The sequence below is a fragment of the Camelus ferus genome, chromosome 34 (genome assembly GCF_009834535.1).
Source record: "Camelus ferus isolate YT-003-E chromosome 34, BCGSAC_Cfer_1.0, whole genome shotgun sequence".
NCBI classification, from domain to species: Eukaryota; Metazoa; Chordata; class Mammalia; order Artiodactyla; family Camelidae; genus Camelus; species Camelus ferus.
The window spans coordinates 21,157,792-21,176,351 of NC_045729.1; the positions used below are offsets into that span (position 1 = coordinate 21,157,792).

General features: G+C 43.0%; 1 protein-coding gene across 6 annotated transcripts in view; it reads left to right on the forward strand.

Annotated features, from left to right (window-relative positions):
- Nucleotides 1-18,560, forward strand: part of BCL2L13 (BCL2 like 13) — a 44,301-nt gene that overhangs the window by 2,825 nt on the left and 22,916 nt on the right. For all 6 annotated transcript variants that reach the window (XM_032473045.1, XM_032473044.1, XM_032473046.1 and 3 more), the window contains exon 2: nucleotides 6,450-6,619. In XM_032473045.1, coding sequence (XP_032328936.1) covers nucleotides 6,499-6,619 — 121 coding nt within the window. In that variant the 5' untranslated portion in view covers nucleotides 6,450-6,498. The remainder of the gene's footprint in view (nucleotides 1-6,449; nucleotides 6,620-18,560) is intronic.

Sequence of the window (18,560 nt, forward strand, 5' to 3'; positions counted from 1 at the left end):
AGTCCTAGAATTCTGTAAGAGCTAATAAAGTATGGATTGAAAAAATAAAGTTATTGGACTTCATGTTAATTTGTGGAATTAAAAAAAACTTCTTAAACTGCCAGGGGGTTTGGAGACTGGACTCTGGGAATCAAAATCTTTGGTAATGTTTAAAACTCCAAATTTTTCATTTGTGACTGAATTATCTGTGGATTTTCACTTTTCTCTTTGTAAACTGGAATTATAGATCTACTCAACTCCATATTGCTAGAGTATTTAACAATCTTACTACATTACAGTTTTATTTTAGTAGAAGGAAATAGTCTTAAAAACACAGCTTCCTGAAGTAATTTGATTACAGCATGTTAAACTGTAATATGTTTCTGTTATGGTTTTATGGAGCTAAAGAATACAATATAGGTATGCTATTCTAAGTGTTTCTGAGTGGGTGTTAAAAGTTTCTGTTTTAAAAGCATCCGTGGTGATTATGATCAGACAATTTTGGGAAACAACTACAAAAACTCATGCCTGCAGATTTACTTTTCTTAAGAATTTAAAGTAGAATTTGATAGTTGCTGCATACTTTCTGGTTGCAGTTCATAAAGTGTGCTTAGTTCCTGCAGTACTATTTATGCTTGCATCCTGGCATTTGCACTGCTACTTAGAACAGAAATCTGCTTTTTAAAAAAAGCAAACCGCTCCTTATAAAAGTGGGTATTACATTTGTCACTGAAGGATCATGGATGTTTTGGAGATGCACCAAATGTACGCGTAAACACAGGATTAAGTAACCCTAAGCTTCCTCAGGCTGTCCATCTGGCTGACAGCTGCTCGTAATTTGAGAGGGGAACAAGCTAAAGGTATAAGGCAGAGAAGAAACAGCTGGGTAACAGCTATACTCAGCAGCTTGTTAGAACTGTGCAAAAAAGTAGTAGTTTCTGCATTTAAAATTGGTTTTGTGTACAATCACTTCTTGATACCAAGAACACTTAATACCTAATTTGAATTCTGAAAGGTTCTACTACATAAAATTTAAAGAGTGAAAGTAGCTACGTCCTTCTCATCATTAACCAGAAGCTCGAGCTGTCTTAGGTGTGAAATGTCCTCTGTGTTGGTGAGGTGGTGGTGGGGTGGACCTGAGCACGGTCCCCTGCTTCCAGGAAAGCACTAGGAGTGGCCTCAGATCACATTTTCGTTTCTGTTAACCTGTCTTTTCCTTTTCTTCCCCTGCCCCGTTTTCAGAGTTGACAAGTTTGCTTCTTTCAGTGGTGTGGGTCTGATGCTTGGAAAACTACCATTTCTCTAATTGGTATTTTCACCTCTGCATTCCTTTCACCCTGCACATTGCCTGGCTTGCAGTAAATATGTGTCGAATGAATTAATGAATGAATGCAGTTAAGGGCCAGGAGTTCAGAACGGAAAAGGATGTATTAAACCAAGTGGCTGCACTGTTAACTGGCTGTATGATTTGATTTAGATAAATTGTCTCTTGTTTCTCCGTCAAAGTTGAAACTGCTACCTTTACCCTCTGGTATAGAGGAGACTGTGACCACACATGGAAAAGTGCTTCAGAAATAGAGGTCTCATATGGGTGTAACTTATTTATGTTTATTAGAAATGCAAGGGCCCATTGCGCAGTGTGCCGAGTAGTCCCTGCTGCAAAAGAAGTTGGATGCCCTCTTCCCAGAATGCCCTGTACAAGTGCTGTGGAGTTTATTTACATTTGCAGTGTTCTCAGTGCCTTTGCGAAAATGTAGTTTAATGCAAAGGCACTAGACACATAAGAGTATTTATTTTATTTGTTCATTGACGTATAGTTGGTGTATGACATACGTTATGGTGTGCAATATAGTGAGTCACAGTTTTTAAAGGTTGTACTCCATTTATAGTTATTATAAAATGTTGGCTACATTTCCCATGTTGTAGCCATGCAGCAGTACTTCTCAGGTCTGCCTGTCCCGTCGGCTGAACACAGGCCTGAGGGGCTGCTTTGTTGCTCTCCTGGGAGCTCAGACAATGGGAGAGGAGTCGGTTGGGTATTTCATATTGAGAGTCCAGTATGTTCATAGAACTAGAATGTCGCAGACACTCCAGACATGTACAGCCTGGAGATGTGCATTAAACTTACATGATTGAAGTTTGTGTGATCATCTCCATTAGCGTGAATTGTTGAGAACTGCCAGAGCTGAGGACTTGACTGCGAATAAGATGGAGATTATGAAATCCATGATTAAGGTTGCATTTATGGTTAGGCAGTTGGGATTTGTAAGAAAATTTGAAGAGCGTTGGGTTAAAAATCAAATTTGGAAACTCGATGAACGATGCTTTGTCTGTAGCATCTGGATTGGAGTGTGACTAAACATGTCTTCAGAGATACGGATTTTTTATAAATCAAGAAATTTGAATATAACAAACTCTAGAGCATCAGCTTTTTAAAATTTAAAGCATTATTCAAAATATGAGTAATACTTTGTTACCAAAAATTCTGGGACTTTTGTTTTTTTCCTTTTTCTAAGTTTTTTTTTTTCTTTTCCTGAGACTTTCTAAAGCTTAAATTTTATTACTGATTTGTTCCATTTTCCTCCTCTCTTTTGGAACTTTACTTAATAATCTACTCCTTATTCTGTTTGTTTATATCTCTTTGGCTTCTCCACTGAGTGTAAGCATGCTTAAGTAAGTGTCTTTCATTGTGTCCAAAACAAATGAACTCTCAGACCCTTCGTCTCCCTCCCCAGCCTCCTTTCTCTTCTTCCCTTCCAACCATGCTTTCCTTGAAAGAGCTGACTAAAACCCACTTCTCTGACTCTCCATTCGCTCTTCACGCCCCTGCCCTACCAGTCGAGTAAACCGTCATCACCGTGAAGGTGTTCTCTGTGATGTGCCGTTACCTCTGTGCTGCCTTCTTTCTGAAGCACCTCCCCTGACTTTTGTGAACAAGCTTCCTGCCTTTCTGGCTGTTCAGTGCAGACCTTCGAGGTCTCCTCTGCCGGCTTCTCATCTTTTGGCCACTCCCGAAAGGTTGGTTTTGCCTTGAATTCTAATTGTGTTTCGATTTCAGATTAAACCAGTATTTCTCAACATTGTTTTTAAACCATGTCTCTTTTTGATAAATAAAAATCTCTGGCTTCTATTCCAGTTGAGGTGGGGTACGCTGTTCTTCCCTCTGCCCCCTTCACGGAGAGCCATTGCTGCGTGAAGATTGGAGGTTTACTCAGCCTTGTTGGTGTATTTTGTCTACTTTGTAATCTGAGAATGATGGGTGATGTTTCCTTTTCCAAGTACGAACGTGCTATTTCAAACTAACTCATCCCTTCTCCCTCCTGCTGTTAAGTTTTGACGCTTCTCCCATTGGAAGTCACTGCTCTCCATCCATCCACTCTCCTTGGGTGACGCTCTAGACCTGTGTCTGTGCAGACTACAGCTTTCTACCCCAGACCTCTCTCTGGGTTCAAGACCTGTATGTCTAACTACTGGTTGGACATGTCCACCTGGACAGCCCGCAGGCATTTTGAATTCAGGATGCCCCAAAGCGAGCGTGTTCTCCTCCAAGCCCGCTCTTTCTGTATTATCTGATTTGAGAAATAGGAATGGTGCTACTTTCTGTACCGCTGCCTGGATTACTCCTTCACTGAGCTGGTTAGCACGTTTTTGAAGTCTTAACACTTTCCTGGTCCACCCCTTCTTTCCAGTGTTCCTGCTTTCGCACGTGCCTTCATACATCTCTTGTTTAGATTTTTCCAGTGTCCGTCTAAGTTAGTTTCCTTGTCTCCAGTCTCCATTCTGTCTTCCACACTGCCTCCAGGATGATGTTTCTAAAATGTAATCTCTGAATGTGCTTCTCTTGCTTAAAATCCTTAGGTGATTCCTAATGGTGTTTTACAGTAGTTGTAGCCTTTTTTTTGCATCATGATCTAATCTGAGAACCTACTGAAAGGAATTGAGTGATTTTTCTCTCCAGAAAAAATGCTTGTGTGCACAGTTTGCATAGTTTTAGGGGGTTCATTCATGGACATGGTTAAAATAATTCCTGGCTTACAGGATAAAACCCAAGCTTCCTAGCAGCCCATAGCACACAAGGCGTGCCAAATGCTGACCACTGCAGCCGTGCTGAGCCCCGTCTTCCTTTGTCTTAGGGGTTTGCCCTGTCGGATTCCTCGATTTTTGTAGTATTCCATGCTGTTTCAGAATACTTCTGTGCCTTTTGTGGTGTACTTTACATCTGAAGTTGACCCCAATCCATTGCCCAGCTGGTTCAATTAGTGAATACCTACTCATGTTCCAAGATGGGCTAGATTTTACTTTATAAAGCCTTTCCTGATTTCCACATCCTTTTTCCCTTCCTCAGAAAGACTTGCCTGTTTCCTCTTGGTTTGCCTCTCCTACTCATGGGTACTGACTTATGTCATAGAACTTTTTTTTATTATTGTTTATATATTTTTGTATATTTTTCCTCTACTTGGTTGAAAACTCCTGAGGGCAGGTACCTAATGCCTGTAGAGTACCTTGTAACTTAAGAAATGTGTGTTGAGTGAACACACAAATATCAGGAGGCATTGTCTTTCTATTTTTGTAGATGTAATTACTAGGTCTGGATGTGGACCTTGCAGAATAGGAATATTTTTCTAAACTGTAAATTTAGTTTAGTAATCCTTGCATAGTGGGTTATAATTGTTGAGGAACTGCCTTAGAAATTTTAGGAAAATTAGATTCCAGTTATGTCTTGGTTACAAATAACACGAAGTGATTCTAGCTTACTTGAGCAGGAAAGAAACTTACGGAAAGGGCATTGAGTAACTCACAGAATGGATGGGAAGGCTGTAAAATTAGACTTGGGAAATAGGTAAGAACCAAGTGAGACTTTGCTGCAAACTTAGCCAGGGTCAGGCCACAGGCATCGGGTAGTTAGGACACTGCAGCCAGGTCTGCCCTGCCCCTGCTGGACTCACGCATACCCCACCTTTTCTGTGATATTGTTTCATTTATTGCATATTTTGAGACAGTTTTGTAGCATTGTCCCCTGAAGGTGAAACAATAGGGACTTTTAAGTATAGAACCAAGATGTCTTTTGATAACCTAAATAAATACTGATGCTAATAGTAACCATAAGTGCATTTTTTAAAAAGATAGTTTTTAACCATTCAAAGCAGATTTTCATGTTATCTTTTTTTAAAATTTTTTTTTGGGGGGTTAATTGGTTTATTTATTTCTTAATGGAGGTGCTGGGGATTGAACCCAGGACCTTGTGATGCTAAGCACACACTCTACCACTGAGCTATACCCTCCCCCTCATGTTATCTTTCTTTTTATTTCTTTATAGTCACCCTTTTATTTTGTGTATTTCAAATTCTGCATGAAATTTTTCATTGTTTTTAATTCCAGGACATTTCTCTTAATTTATTACAGATCTTAAATTTTGCCAGCATTCTGTGTCTCTTTGCTATTGTTAGTTCTCTGAACCTCTTTTTCTTTTACAGGTATTTCTTAAGATCTTAAAACAGTCTGTATTGTTGCTTTAAGTAGAAAACAGTTATTTAAAACCTCTTAATAAAACATTTTGGCTCGAAACAACTATCAAGGTTCGTAGTAGGGGGTCAAAAGGTATAAACTTACAGTTATGAAGTAAGTTAAGTCCCGGCGATGTAATGTCGCCTGGTGACTAAAGTATATAATATTATACTGCACATTTGAAAGTTCCCGAGAGAGTAGATCTTAAAGATAAAAGAGGGTTACATGGTAGGTAAAACAGTTAAGTCCAGGTAGAGACGCGAGAGTTGTGGTTGCATCGATTAGGGCACAGGCTGGAGTGCCTGGTGGAGAGATTCAAGTGAAGTGGCTTCAGTCACAGCCCAGAGGCAGCGGTCCAGTCTGGCAGGGCAGCTCTGCCCCCCAGGGTCGTTAGGGGCCCTGGTCCCTGCTGTCTTGGGCTGACCCCTGGAGTGGTCCTCGTGTGTGTGTCAGAACGGAGTGTCTGCCATGTTCACTTCCTGCCTGGGAAGGGGGCGGGGGGAGTCTTCACGGAGAGACCCGCAAGTTGACATGTAACCCCTGCTCGTGTCCTCTGGCTCAGGCTGATCACATGGCACGTTAGGCTGCAAAGGAAATGGGGAAATGTTGTCTGCAGCTGTGTGGCCATGGAGCTAGCTGGACTTCAGGAGGCTTTATTAGTAGAAGTAAGAGAACACATACCGCCAGGGTGGAGGGTGGAGGTCGAGTAGGGGCAGGCACAGTGAGTATCTTCCCCACGAAGGTGAAAAACAGACGAGGGAGAGCTTGGAAGGGACATTTGCTTTTGATCGGAAATCTGAGTAAGTAATCCCTACTTGTAAGTAAAGTAAAGTTATGTTTTTAAAGATTGCTGAGAAGAATATTCTGAGAAACATTTATTTTGTATTTAGTTGAGTAATTTTAGTCACTGGGAAAATGTGCTGTATGTAGTATACTTTAAACTGAAAAAATACTTTTGTTTTTAGGTCTTCCACATCTGTAAGCAGACTTTTTGGAGCTCCACCGGCCAACCCCATGGCGTCCTCTGCTACAGTGCCTCTGGGATTTCACTATGAAACCAAGTACGTTGTTCTCAGCTACTTGGGACTCCTCTCTCAGGAGAAGCTGCAGGAGCAGCAGCTTTCCTCACCCCAAGGTATTGTCTTTGACTTGTGTTGGTTGTATTAAGCAGTAGTAGTGACTTCATGTGCCAGAGTGTATGTGTCTAAGGAGTTTGTATCCATGGTTGTAAGACTGAATAACACTGCTTAGACTTTTAAAGAGTAACTCCACCCCTCCCTTGCTGCCCTCTGACCCACTTCCAGAAGCAGGGCTCACAGTGCCCTTTAGGGCTTGATGTTTTAAATGGCCACCGTTGGTGCAGGTGAGATGTGCTAAGCATGTGTAAACAAATCCATCTGTCCTTAGAGCTTCCATACTTGACAAGATGTAGATTAGAATTATATACGGGGGGAGAGTAGAGCTCAAGTGGTAAAGTGCATGCTTAGCATGCCTGAGGTCCTGGGTTCAATCCCCAGTGCCTCCTCTAAAAAAATCTAACTACCTCCCCCCACGTCGCCAAAACAAAATAAGTAATACAGTAATAAAATTTTTAAAAAATTTTAAATGAAAAAAAATTATATAATTATTTTTAAATTTATAACACAGTTCTTTGAATTACCTTTTTTCAAGGATATTAGATTTAAACACTAATCTATCTGATGGAGTTTTAACACAATTCTTTGTATTATGAAGTTGTATTTTCCCCTCTTTATTTTTTTACTTTTTTGTTTTTTGTTTTTCTTTTTTATTTTTTTGCAGGGGGAAGGAGGTAATAAGGTTTATTTATTTATTTTTTAGAGGACGTACTGGGGATTGGACCCAGGACCTTGTGCGTGCTAAGCACACGCTCTACCCCTGAGCTGTACCCTCCCCCCGTATATACCCTTCTTTAGATAATTTGCCAAACAAAGCTTAAAACATTTACTGGAGTCTGTAACCTTATTCTCATCCATAGGTGTTTACTGTAGCCATGGAGGGGGTTCTGATTTATCTGCTGCTCTTCTAGCTCAAGAAAGGAAATTCAGAAATGACAGAGACCAGTAGCCACTCTGACAGTTAGGAGGGATGACAGAAGGTGTCCTAAAAACCGAATTTAAATACTGACATATAACTAATGGGTGTGTTCTATTTTTAAATATTGAATCATATTTTAAGTACCCCAAGGTAGGTTACTGTTTAAACAAAAATCACATCAAAATGACTTTAAAAACTCATAAAAGAAAATGTGATCCCAAATGTTTGTTATTTGAAGGCGTTGGTGGTGTAGTGGTGAGCATAGCTGCCTTCCAAATGTTTATTATTTGATGAAACTCACACAGCAAAAAAAGTAAAACTATTTTACTTTTTATTGTCTTCTGATATTTATTGATATATACATAGTTTTCATATAGTTGTAATCAATTATTTGTGGGTTTTTTCACTGTTTTATCTTAAAACATACATGTTTCCATGTTTCATCTCCATTATTACATGTCTGAATGTTTCTGTTTTTTTCAAAACGTTAGTAGTGCTGCTGCACAATTTTTGGTTTACCATAGAACACTTTTTACTTAGGTTACTAGCATTGGTAGAAGGGCTTTAATTGAAAAAGTCACAGGGGGTCATAAATAAAGAGGTTATAAGAAATTTTAATTTAAAATGTTAATAAATGTACTTTTATTTGGCAATTTTAGTGTAGGGCCAAGGCTTTTTTCTTTTTGAATATGGATCTGTTGATTGGAATTGCATGTCACCTTCCTGCTATAAACCCTCTCTCTCCCCATAGGTTTTGAATTTGTGCCTGTTTGTAGTGGGGTGGGAGCGTAAAGGCACCTCTAAGGCAGTGCCGTCGAGTGTCGTTCTGGGTTTCTGTGCTGGTCCCCAGCTTTCACAGGTGTTTCTTCCACACCCGATTTGTGATTTTTTTTTTTAATTGAAGTATAGTCAGTTACAATGTGTCAGTTTCTGGTGGAGAGCGCAGTGTCCCAGTCATGCATACACATGTGTATTCATTTTCATATTTTTCATTGAAAGTTATTATAACATATTGACCATAGTTCCCTGTGCTATATGTAAGAATTGTGATGGTATTTTTAAAGCAACTTCCCAAAACATTTAGCTTTCATAGAAATACCAAGTCTCTTTGTACAGTCGTATTTCGATGATACCTGTGATTTTGAATAAATTATGTGATTTCAGTGACCATTATAACGTTCATAAAAAGACTGGGAGAAAAATAACTGACTGTTGTTAGGCCAACACCTACACAGGTGTGCTGGAAGTGGCAGCCCCTGCAGTGTCCAGCCTGCTGGGGCAGAGTCCAGCGGGGTTTGTAGAGACACAGGAGCAGGTCTTGTAGTTCGCTTGAGTGGAGCTCAGTTAAGATTGCTTCTGTATGTTGCTTTTTTTCCTGGTTATTTACTTTTCTAAATTATCTAGAGTCAAATTCCTGAATCAAAGAGTAAAAGTATTTTCATGAGGAGTTTGCCATTCAAAATAAATCTGTCCTATAGGTTGTCATATTGTGTAGCGTATCTTTTTAAGATTTTGCATATTGTCTTAAGGACTAGTTAAAACTTGTGCTAATGAGGATCCTGTTGTTCTAAGACTCAGGTGTTTAGACGTAACGAGCGTCTGCCGTGCAGACTTGCTGGGGGTCCAGCTGAGTTGTTGTGCTGATTGTGTTTAATGCACGTGTGGTTAGCTCCTCCCGTAGTCCCTATGTCTTCGACATTTCTGTGTAGGTGGAAGATTCTGGGAATTAATTCTGTGGAACACATGTGGCTTTTATCCTTCAGCCCCCTAACTCTATAGGTGCAAAGTAGACAAGAGGCTCAATGGGTGAGAGCAGGACGGCGTGTGACTCAGCCCAGCAAACCCAGGGGTGTCGCTGCACCAGCCCTGGTCCCCCTGCTCCCAGGTTCCACAGGGCAACGCAGTGAACCTGGTCGGGAGTATTTCGTGTTGTGCTGCAGCTGGGGACCCCAGCGCTGAGGGCGTCGTGCTCCTGCAGCAAGCCGTAGCAAGCTGAGTCCCCTCCCCCAGGGACTGAGCTGCCACGGGGTCCCTGGACCCACGAGCGTAGAGGGTCAGGCAGATGACAGTGGGGCCTTCAGTTTGTTACCCTCAGCAAGGACACACAGGGATGCTTGAGGCTCATCCAGACTACCGCTCCCAGCAGTTCACCCCTCAGGATGACATGTGGTAACGTTCGGTGAAATCTTGCTTGTCTCAGGTAGCACCTGCTTAAGGCCATTGAGCAGAGTTTGAATTAGCACAGTGGGGACATTAATTCTGCAATGTTGATCTTGCCAAGCACCTCAGAACCCCAGTTTCAGCCAAATGAGTAGGTCCCAGAGGGACAAGGTTTTTTTTTCAGGTAATCACTTAGCTTCCTTCCTTAGCACATGTGGATTGTTCCACCAAACCAGTCGTGATAATCCAGCTTAGCGGGAGGTGCTGGCAGCCGTATGCTCTCCTCCCCGTCCATCCGGATGTGGGCCAGGATGTGTGCACCAGCTGAGGGCACCCAGATCGCTGCGCCGTCTTGTAGTGCAGCCATCTCTTGGCTGTGGCGCCTGAAGTTAAGGACAGGTCCTGGGTGGTCTGTGGGGCGTGAACCCCAACACCAGGGAACGGCACTTGCTCTGCTGTCTGGGCCCAGGAGTCAGTGTGCCCCCTGGGGGGCGGCCTCCTTCACTTGGGGACTCAACGAGGGGAACGCAGCCCGAGGGGCCATCACCAGGGCGGGACTAGCAAACAGCAGGCCTCGTGATTTTTGGTTTAGTTCACTAAGAAGCATTTTCAAATCTGCAGTGAGAGCTAGTTTCCAGAGCTATTCATTACTTGATAATAGTGGGTGAGTACAGTTCTCTTTTGGAAAAATTTCAGTCTCATTTTTGAGCTCAGAAAATTGCAGCGGAATGGTGCCACTCTCCAGAGTTGGGCTGCTGTGTGATGAGGTGTGTCAGGATACCCAGCTCAACTCTTGAAGCCTGCAGGGATCAAGTCCATGACAGCAAGTGAGGTCGCTGTTGAAACTCGTGGTTCATTAACACTGGATAGATTTAAATATTTTCCAGAGTGCCTGCTGATACTACAGTGAATAACCAGAGGTTTTAAATACCTTACCTTTTCAGTCTTTGCAAGTTTATGCAACTAATAAGCCTTTTTCTGCTCCAGACATATTTTTGCCACTATCAGTAACACATCTCAGCAGATTCCATGTTGGGTTGTAGAGAATTAGAGTTTCTTCAGTTTCTGTGAAACTGTTCTGGTCTGTGACTGCTGTGCACAGACCAGGTGGGTTCCCCAGAACTCTCATGGCATCACCTCTTGAATGGGTAGTGACCGCGTTTCAGACACCAGTCAGCACGTCCGGAGCGAGGACCGCCACTCAGAGCTGCTTGCCTTGTGTTTTGTTTGACGACTGTGGTTGTGCTCATTGTCTTCAACTCATCGAGCAGCTGTTCTCTCCAAAAGACTAATAATATTAAACGTCCGTATTTCTTGGACACATTTCTTCAGCTGCTGCAGTTGAATCTAACTTCATTGACTCAACATCCTTGAGTGGCTCTCCTTGCTTGGCTAACAGCTGAGCCATTTGCGAACTTGGGTTGTGGCTTCATTTTCATTTCTTATTTCACAAATAAATTCTATGATGAGATGGTCCATTTTAAATTCGCTAATTTTTCTGACAGTTGTTCCCTTGTGCGTTGGGGACACTGAGCGCACTGGAGTCTGTTAGGAGCAACGTGAACTGTGTTCTTCCAGCACAGCTGTGATGCCACTGTGTCAACAGTACTTTGCCTCTAATTTGATGACAAATTAGTCTAGGCCACATTAAAAGCATGATGTTCCAAGTCCACTTTCCTTTCCTTGGTTTCGCACGGTGGGTGGGCCCAGGTACAGTGAAAGTTGTGCTGCGGCGTGCACGTGGTCGTGGCGTGTGCTGGGCTCACTGCAGTGTGTGGTGAGTGCGGCCGCCCGCCTCTCCCAGTGTGGCCCAGGACAGCCGTGACAGCACGTGACTGAGTGACTGTGGCCGTATTCCAGGTAAATTTTATTTTTGGGCACTGAATTTCCTAAAATTTTTACATGTCATGAAGTATTAACCTTGATTTTTTTTCAGCCATTAAAAAATGTAAAAACCATTCTTAGCTCGTGGGCTGTGTAAAAATACGCAGAAGGCAGATTTAGCTGACGGGCCCTAGTTTGCTGACACCTGTTATGTTACATCAGTGTGAAAAGAACATTATTTTCCTCATAATTTAAGAGTTTAGTCCATTTATGCACAGGACTAAATGCTGTTTTTATAGTAGGCTCACATCTGTCTCCTGTCATTTCCATTCTTTAATCGTATTTCTTTTTTATTATTTAAATAATACATATGAAAGTATTTAGAAGAGTAAAAAAAAAAAATCCTGTAATCCAGTAACAAATTAAGAAGTGTTAACGTTTTTCTGAACATTTTTATAGATACATGTAAACTGGAATTTACAGCTTGTAAAAATGTGGTCATATCCCTGACACTTTGTAACATTTTTTTAGGGGGGAGGTAATTAGGTTTATTAATTATTATTATTTGTGTAATGGAGGTACTGGGGATCGAACCCATGACCTTGTGCATCCTAAGCATGTGCTCTACCACTGAGCTGTACTCTCCTCCCATTTTAAAAGCTAACAGTATAATCGAACACTTTTCCATGTAAATAAGTAAATATCGACAGTCTCCTACTGTAGGACGTTTAGGGTGTTCACCAGTTTTTACTGGTAAAAGGTAATCGATTAGCCTGCAAATTCCTTAAAACTTTTTCTTTCCAGTTTCCAGTCTCATTTACATTTCCAAAACCTTCCCCTGACTGGTTATAGCTTGGTAGGTCTAGAAAAACACTATTTATTAGGACTTTGTGCGGTGATGAAAATGTTCTAGATCAGCTCTGCCCAGTACTACAGTCACAAGTCACATGTGACAGTTGGATGCTTGAAATGTGACCAGTGCAAATGAGGAGCTGAATTTTTAATTTTATTTAATTTTTTTAACTTAAAAAGCTGCGTGTGGCCAGTGGCTGCAATATTATTAGACACACAGGTCTAGAACTTGGTTTTTTATATTCCCCTCTAAGCTTGCCCCTGTTCTTACAGTAATTTGTTAGGGAGACCTCCTGCTGCCCAGGCTTGAAACACCAGAGTCATCCTGCAGCTCTTATCTCTGCTTCTTGCCCTCTGTCTGTGTCACCGTTACCAGCTGTCCCGATTTTATGGTGATTCTCATTATCCTTCAGGCTCTGCTTCAGATTATTGCAGATGTCTCCTGATTTTCCTCCTTCGTTTCACGCCTCTACGTCACGTGTTTTCCTATAAGCAGGTTGAGCTTCCTGGCACTGCCTCTTACTTACATCAGGAGCCCAGGTCGCTCCCTCCCCCTGGGGCTGCGCTACAAGATGCCGCTGGTCTCCGTGACCCGTGGCCTGCTGTGTCTCAGGTCTGTCCTCGCCTGGTACTCTGAACCAGCCATGCTTACTCCTGCCTGTTTCTCTCCGGAGCCGAGCTGCTCTGGAGCAGTGGACTCCGGTGCTGCTTCCTGCCACTTCCCTGCGTCTTTCCTTCTCCCCTTCCTGGGCCCGTGGGAGATGCACCTGTGCAGGGCCCAGGCCGGTGAAGTACGGGTGGCTGTGACTGTGTCCCTCCTAGGCTGTGGCATTTAGAAGCAGTGTACCTCCTCCCCGTTCTTTCCCTTTGTCTCCTGTGTGTGTGGATTTGAGGGGGACGTGTGTTCCTAAGGGCACAGTTGCACAGTGGGGCAGGCCCAGCGTCAGGCAGGCTGTAAGTGACTCCAGGAAGCCGTTTCCTGGCTCCCCAGCTTAGATCTGTAACACAAGGGCGACGTGGGCCTTTGGGTTAGGTCGCTGAAACCTCGGGCTTTATTTGTTTCCACAACGGAGACTCGCCTGTCCTAATCGACACATCCCCCATGCATGCGTGTTAGGGTGACCAGCTGTCTGGTGTGCCCAGGACTGAGTAAAACTTGGTCGCCCTAGTGCATACATACTTGCCCATCTACCCAGATTCCACCGGTGATGTTTCTTAACTGTAACAAGACTCCATGTGCCACAAAAACTACGCCTTTTCAACAGCTGTGACTAAATTTGTAAGGACTTTAAGCATTTACACAAGCCTGCGCTGATCAGTTTTTTCCTCGCTTGAACACAGAATTTTTTCCTACCTGAACTTTGTAGAATCTCCTTTTTAAATCTGAGGCGTTCGCCTGCTTTGATGTTTTTGGTTTGTTTCATTTTTGAGATCTGGTTGCTGTCCTCATGCTGTCGTCTTAGGACAGAATACAGAGTGTTTGTGCGCAAGCGCAGGCATGTGTTGTGCTGACCTCTTAGAAGGAAGGAGGCCCTGGTTGCTGTCAGCAGCGTTGCTGTCCTGTTTGCGTCTCAGACGTGATGGGGGACTCACTTCTGCGCTGTGCTGTTACTAGCAGGGTCTGCCATAGCATTTGCTGCTGTAGGCTGGACAGGGTTTGGTTTCAAGTTGATGAAGCAGTAGGTGTGAGAGGAAGAGGCCAACAGAGGTGATCCTATTCATGACTCAAGATTTCTGCCGCATTAAATGTCTTTCATTTTTCCCAAGTGAGTCCTGTGCTAGGAACAGACTCTCCCATAAATAGTTAACTCTTCTGTTAACTTTTCCAGAAGTTGTCAGCTCTTCCAGACTGTTCGTTTGTGCTGAAATAGTTCGTTTATATATCCTGGCTAGTAGAAGTCCTGTCGACTTGCACGTTTGATGCTAAGTAATAGCTTGTTCTGTTCAGCCTTGCGCCTGGTAACGCACAGCACCTTGGTGTTGTCGTTAACAAGGATTTAACAAGAAGACACTTCTTAGGAAGGAGAGCAAGTTCATGTTTGTTGACTAGGAACGTTGCGGTGCCGCTGGCTTGTTGTTCATCTGATAAACACTAGCCCCCCTTCCTCCCTAGGGAAACGCTAGTTGACTTTCTGTCTGTACGAATTTGACTGTTCTAGACATCTCGTTTGAGTGGGATCATACAGTGTTTGTCCTTTTGTGTCTGGCTTCCTTTGCTTAGCGTAGTGTCGTTGAGGCTCATCCGCCTGGTGGTGTGTATCAGAACTTCATTCCTTTTTAAGGCTGAGTCGTGTTTCAGTGTGTGCACAAAGCACGTTTTGTTTATCCGTTCGTCTGCTCATGGACGCTGGGTTATTTCTGCCTTTTGGCTGTTGTGAATAATGCTGCTGTAAACATCGGTATACAAATAATCTGTGTGAGTTTCTGCTTTCAGTTCTTCTGGGTGCATACCCAGGTGCAGAACTGCTGGGTCAGTCCATGTTTGATTTTTCTGAGGAAGTGCCATGCTTTTTCCACGGTGGCTGCGTCATTGGACGTTCCCATCAGCAATGCTCGGGGTTCTGGTTTCTCCACATCCTCACCAGCACTGCTGTTTTCTGCTTTTTAAAGTAATGGTCACCCTGATGAGGGTTGAGAAGTGTCTTCTTGTGGTGGCTGATTTCTTCTTGCTGAATAGCTTCCACTGTTTGGAGGCACCGTAGTTTGTTTTATTCATTCACCTGTTGAGGAACAACATCTTGGTTGCTTCCAGGTTTTGACAGTTACATGTAAAGCTGTTGTAAGTACTGATGTGCAGGTTTTTGGGTAGATGTAAGTTTTAAACTCATTTGGGTAGATACTGAGGAGCATGATTGCTGGGTCACATGGTGAGAGTGTAGAAGCTATCTTCCGAAGTGGCTGTACCATTCCCACCAGCAGTGTAGGAGGGTTCCAGTTTCCCTGCATCTTTGCCAAACTTGCTGACTTTGAGTTACAGCTGTCCTGGTGGGTGTGCAGTGGTAGCTTATTGGGTTTTAATGTGCGTCTCCCTAATGGCTGTTGATGTCGAACACCTTTTCATGTGTTTGTTGGCCATTTGTATAACTTTGGAGAAATGTCTGTTCATATCCTTTGTCCATTTTAAAATTGGGTTATTTGTCTTTCTGTTGTTGAGTTGTAAGAGTTCTTTATAAATTCTGGATACCAGACCCTTATCAGATATGTGAGTTCCGGGTATTGTCTTCCGTTCTGTGGTTTGTGTTTTCGCTGTATTTGTAGTGTCCTTTGACGTAGAAAAGTTTTAAATTTTTGTGAAGTCCACTTTATTTATGTTTTCTTCAGTTTCTTGTGTTTTGGGGTCATATCTAGGAAACCATTGCCTAATTCAGGGTCATGCACATTTTCAACTATGTTGTTTCCTTGTAAGAGTTTTAAAGTTTTAGCTTTTAAATATTGCTGTTTGATCAGTGTTGAATTGATTTTTTTATATGATGTGAGGTGAGGGTCTGGATTCACCCTTTTGCTTGGTAATGCCCAGTTGTCCCAGCATCATTTGTTGAAGAGACTATATTTTTCTTCAGTAAATGGCCTCGGTACCCTTATCAGGAATCAGTTAACCTTAGATACATGGGTTGATTTCTGGCCCCTCAGAAATTCCATTGGTCTGTGTGTCTGTTCTTATATTATTACCACACTGTTTTGATTACTTACAGCTTTGTAGTAAGTTTTGAAATTGTGAGGTATGAGTCTTTCAACCCTGTTCTTTTTTAAAATCGCTTTGACTCTTTTGAGTCTTGCAGTTCTGTGTGGATTTCAGGGTAGTCTTGTCCGTATCTGGAGAAAGGGGAGCTGGGAGTTCTGGCAGGAGTTGCCCTGGCTCCATAGATCAGTGTGGGGAGCATGGTCGTCTCAGGTCGACTTTTCCAGACGGAGTCACACACCCAGTCCCAGACTCTGCTTCCAGCCCGCTGTTTCTGGAGGGCGTACTGTCTCATTCTGTCTCAGTGTTTCTGCAGGAAGAGGAGACGTTTGGTCACGGTTGGATTTTCTTTGTATTCTCTTCCAAACCTGTCCTCCTGCAGATTTGTCGCCTGATCTGCAGGATAGCTGGGGAGTTTGGTAACACTGAGCCTGAGAACCATCGTTGTGACCGGCTCTTCTGCAATTTGGTGGGTTTCATCCGTCTGATTTCTCACCTACTGGTCCAGTATGGTGTCATCCGGGGTATCTGGTTTTGCTGTTGAGTGAACAGGTGAACTGTGTTGTCTGTGCTGTTCAGTAGCTGCTCTCAGTTTGGTTATAATCATTTGGGTTGTCTCGAATAGTGTTTGTCAAGTCTAACAGCCTGAACACTTACTAAAACAAAGGCCGCGGAGCCCTGCCCTAGACCGTGAACCAGGTGCTTCATGCTGGGTCCTGAGAATCTGTGTTTTTAATTATTATTTAATTATCATTTAATGTTCTCTTGGTAGTTTTGATGTGCCCTTAGTTTGGGGAACCGTCGATTTAGAAAGTATTTTGCTCTGGAAGGTCTAGCCCATACACGGTTCTAAACTTTTCGGTCCGACACTCACTTTGAGTGCATTTCAGGGCTGGAATGTGATGGCTGCTGCCTCACCTGACCCTTTACTTGACACTGAAGTGGGTGGGGTTTAGGGTGCTAAAGCCTGTTTATCTTTGAATTATTTTTCTGGGTTTATGCTGCAGGATTTATGCTGCACTGGTGCTCCCGTGTGGCTCTGTGCTTCTGAAAGTCTGGGTGGGGAGGGGTTGATTAAATGAAAATCACTGAATCTGTCTGTGTCATTGGTTAGCTGAAGAAACAGCCTTTTGTGTCCTGACAGCAGGAGACTTTCTGATTCGGGGTTTCCACGTGGCTTATTATCGAGTGTGACAGCTTGTCGTGTGTAATTAGCGTCATGTCGGCCTCATGCGAACAGGTGCTCCTTCAGTCAGCTGCTTCTCTTTAGTCTGGGGGGTGAGGCATATGGTGACCGAGACATCATTGTCATTGGTGGTGGTGGTGGTGGTGGTGGCGTGATTGGGTGTGTGGGTGTGTATATGTTTGCAGAGTTTCCAAAAAGAAGCAGGCGGCAGGTAAAACGTTGATGTATTCCTTATTGTTCATTGTGCATCAGAAATTAGACTCGTGTGTTCTTAGGTTCAGTCGTAAGTTTACTTATCAGAATATCTTGTTTCTGTGTGATTTACTTGCGCCTGGGCAAGTCATTTCAGTTCTGTAAGTGGGGTGGGTGGACCAGGCCTAACCCTGACCATTCCACGTCTGACATCCCGATTCAGACACTGATGAACGCCCGCCAAGCGTGGAGATGGTGGATGAGACCCCGCTCTCTCCCTTCCCCTCGTCCTCAGTGCTCTCCGCCACAGCTCCGCCAGCACGACTGAGTGTTCTCAGTGCTGCCCTGGTTGTGGCCGGTCTGTGTTCTTGTTCTCTGACCTACACTGACTCCTCGTTTTCTCCGTTTCTTTCAACTTTCGTCATTTCACATAGCCTCAAAATATACTGACACCTTTTTAAAGCTTCTCTGAATGTATTTGTGACTTTGATTTTATCGTCTTTCCCTCGGCACCCTCTCTCCCCAGCGGGGCTGGACGTGTGTGCCGTGTGTGTGACTTTGTCACAGGCAGTGGTGGCCTTGGCTGTCGAGTACTTGAGTGCTTTTTTAGTCCTTACTTGACACAAGTCTGGGACAAAGGGACTATCTCAAGTAGTTTGCAATCTGGTCAGATTAATGATAATAAACTGTGAAATTATTAAGTGATATAACACAGTGTATATTTAAATGTTAAACTGTGTGTCACAGACTAAGTGGTATAAATATTCAAATGTCGGTGATACTTAAGTAGCCGTGAAGAAAATGTGGAAAAGTAGAGAGACTCAAATTGGTCCTTGCAGGGTGGGCAGAGCTGAATAATCAGGAAAAGGAAGGGCAGCCCAGGTTGGGTTAAAATGTAGCATAAACAGCCTTTTTTATTGGTGAAGAAATTGGCAATGAGTTCATACTGGTTAGGAACAGCAATGAATTTTTAAAAATTTCTTACCATACAGAATTTAATGTGACTTACAATAATATGTAATGGGAAAATCTAAATAAACAGCACTCTAATGAAATCAGAATAAGATGACTGTACATTTGCACAGTGGGAGTACTAAGGCACAGACAGGGAGCTTGTGAGCCCCTCCA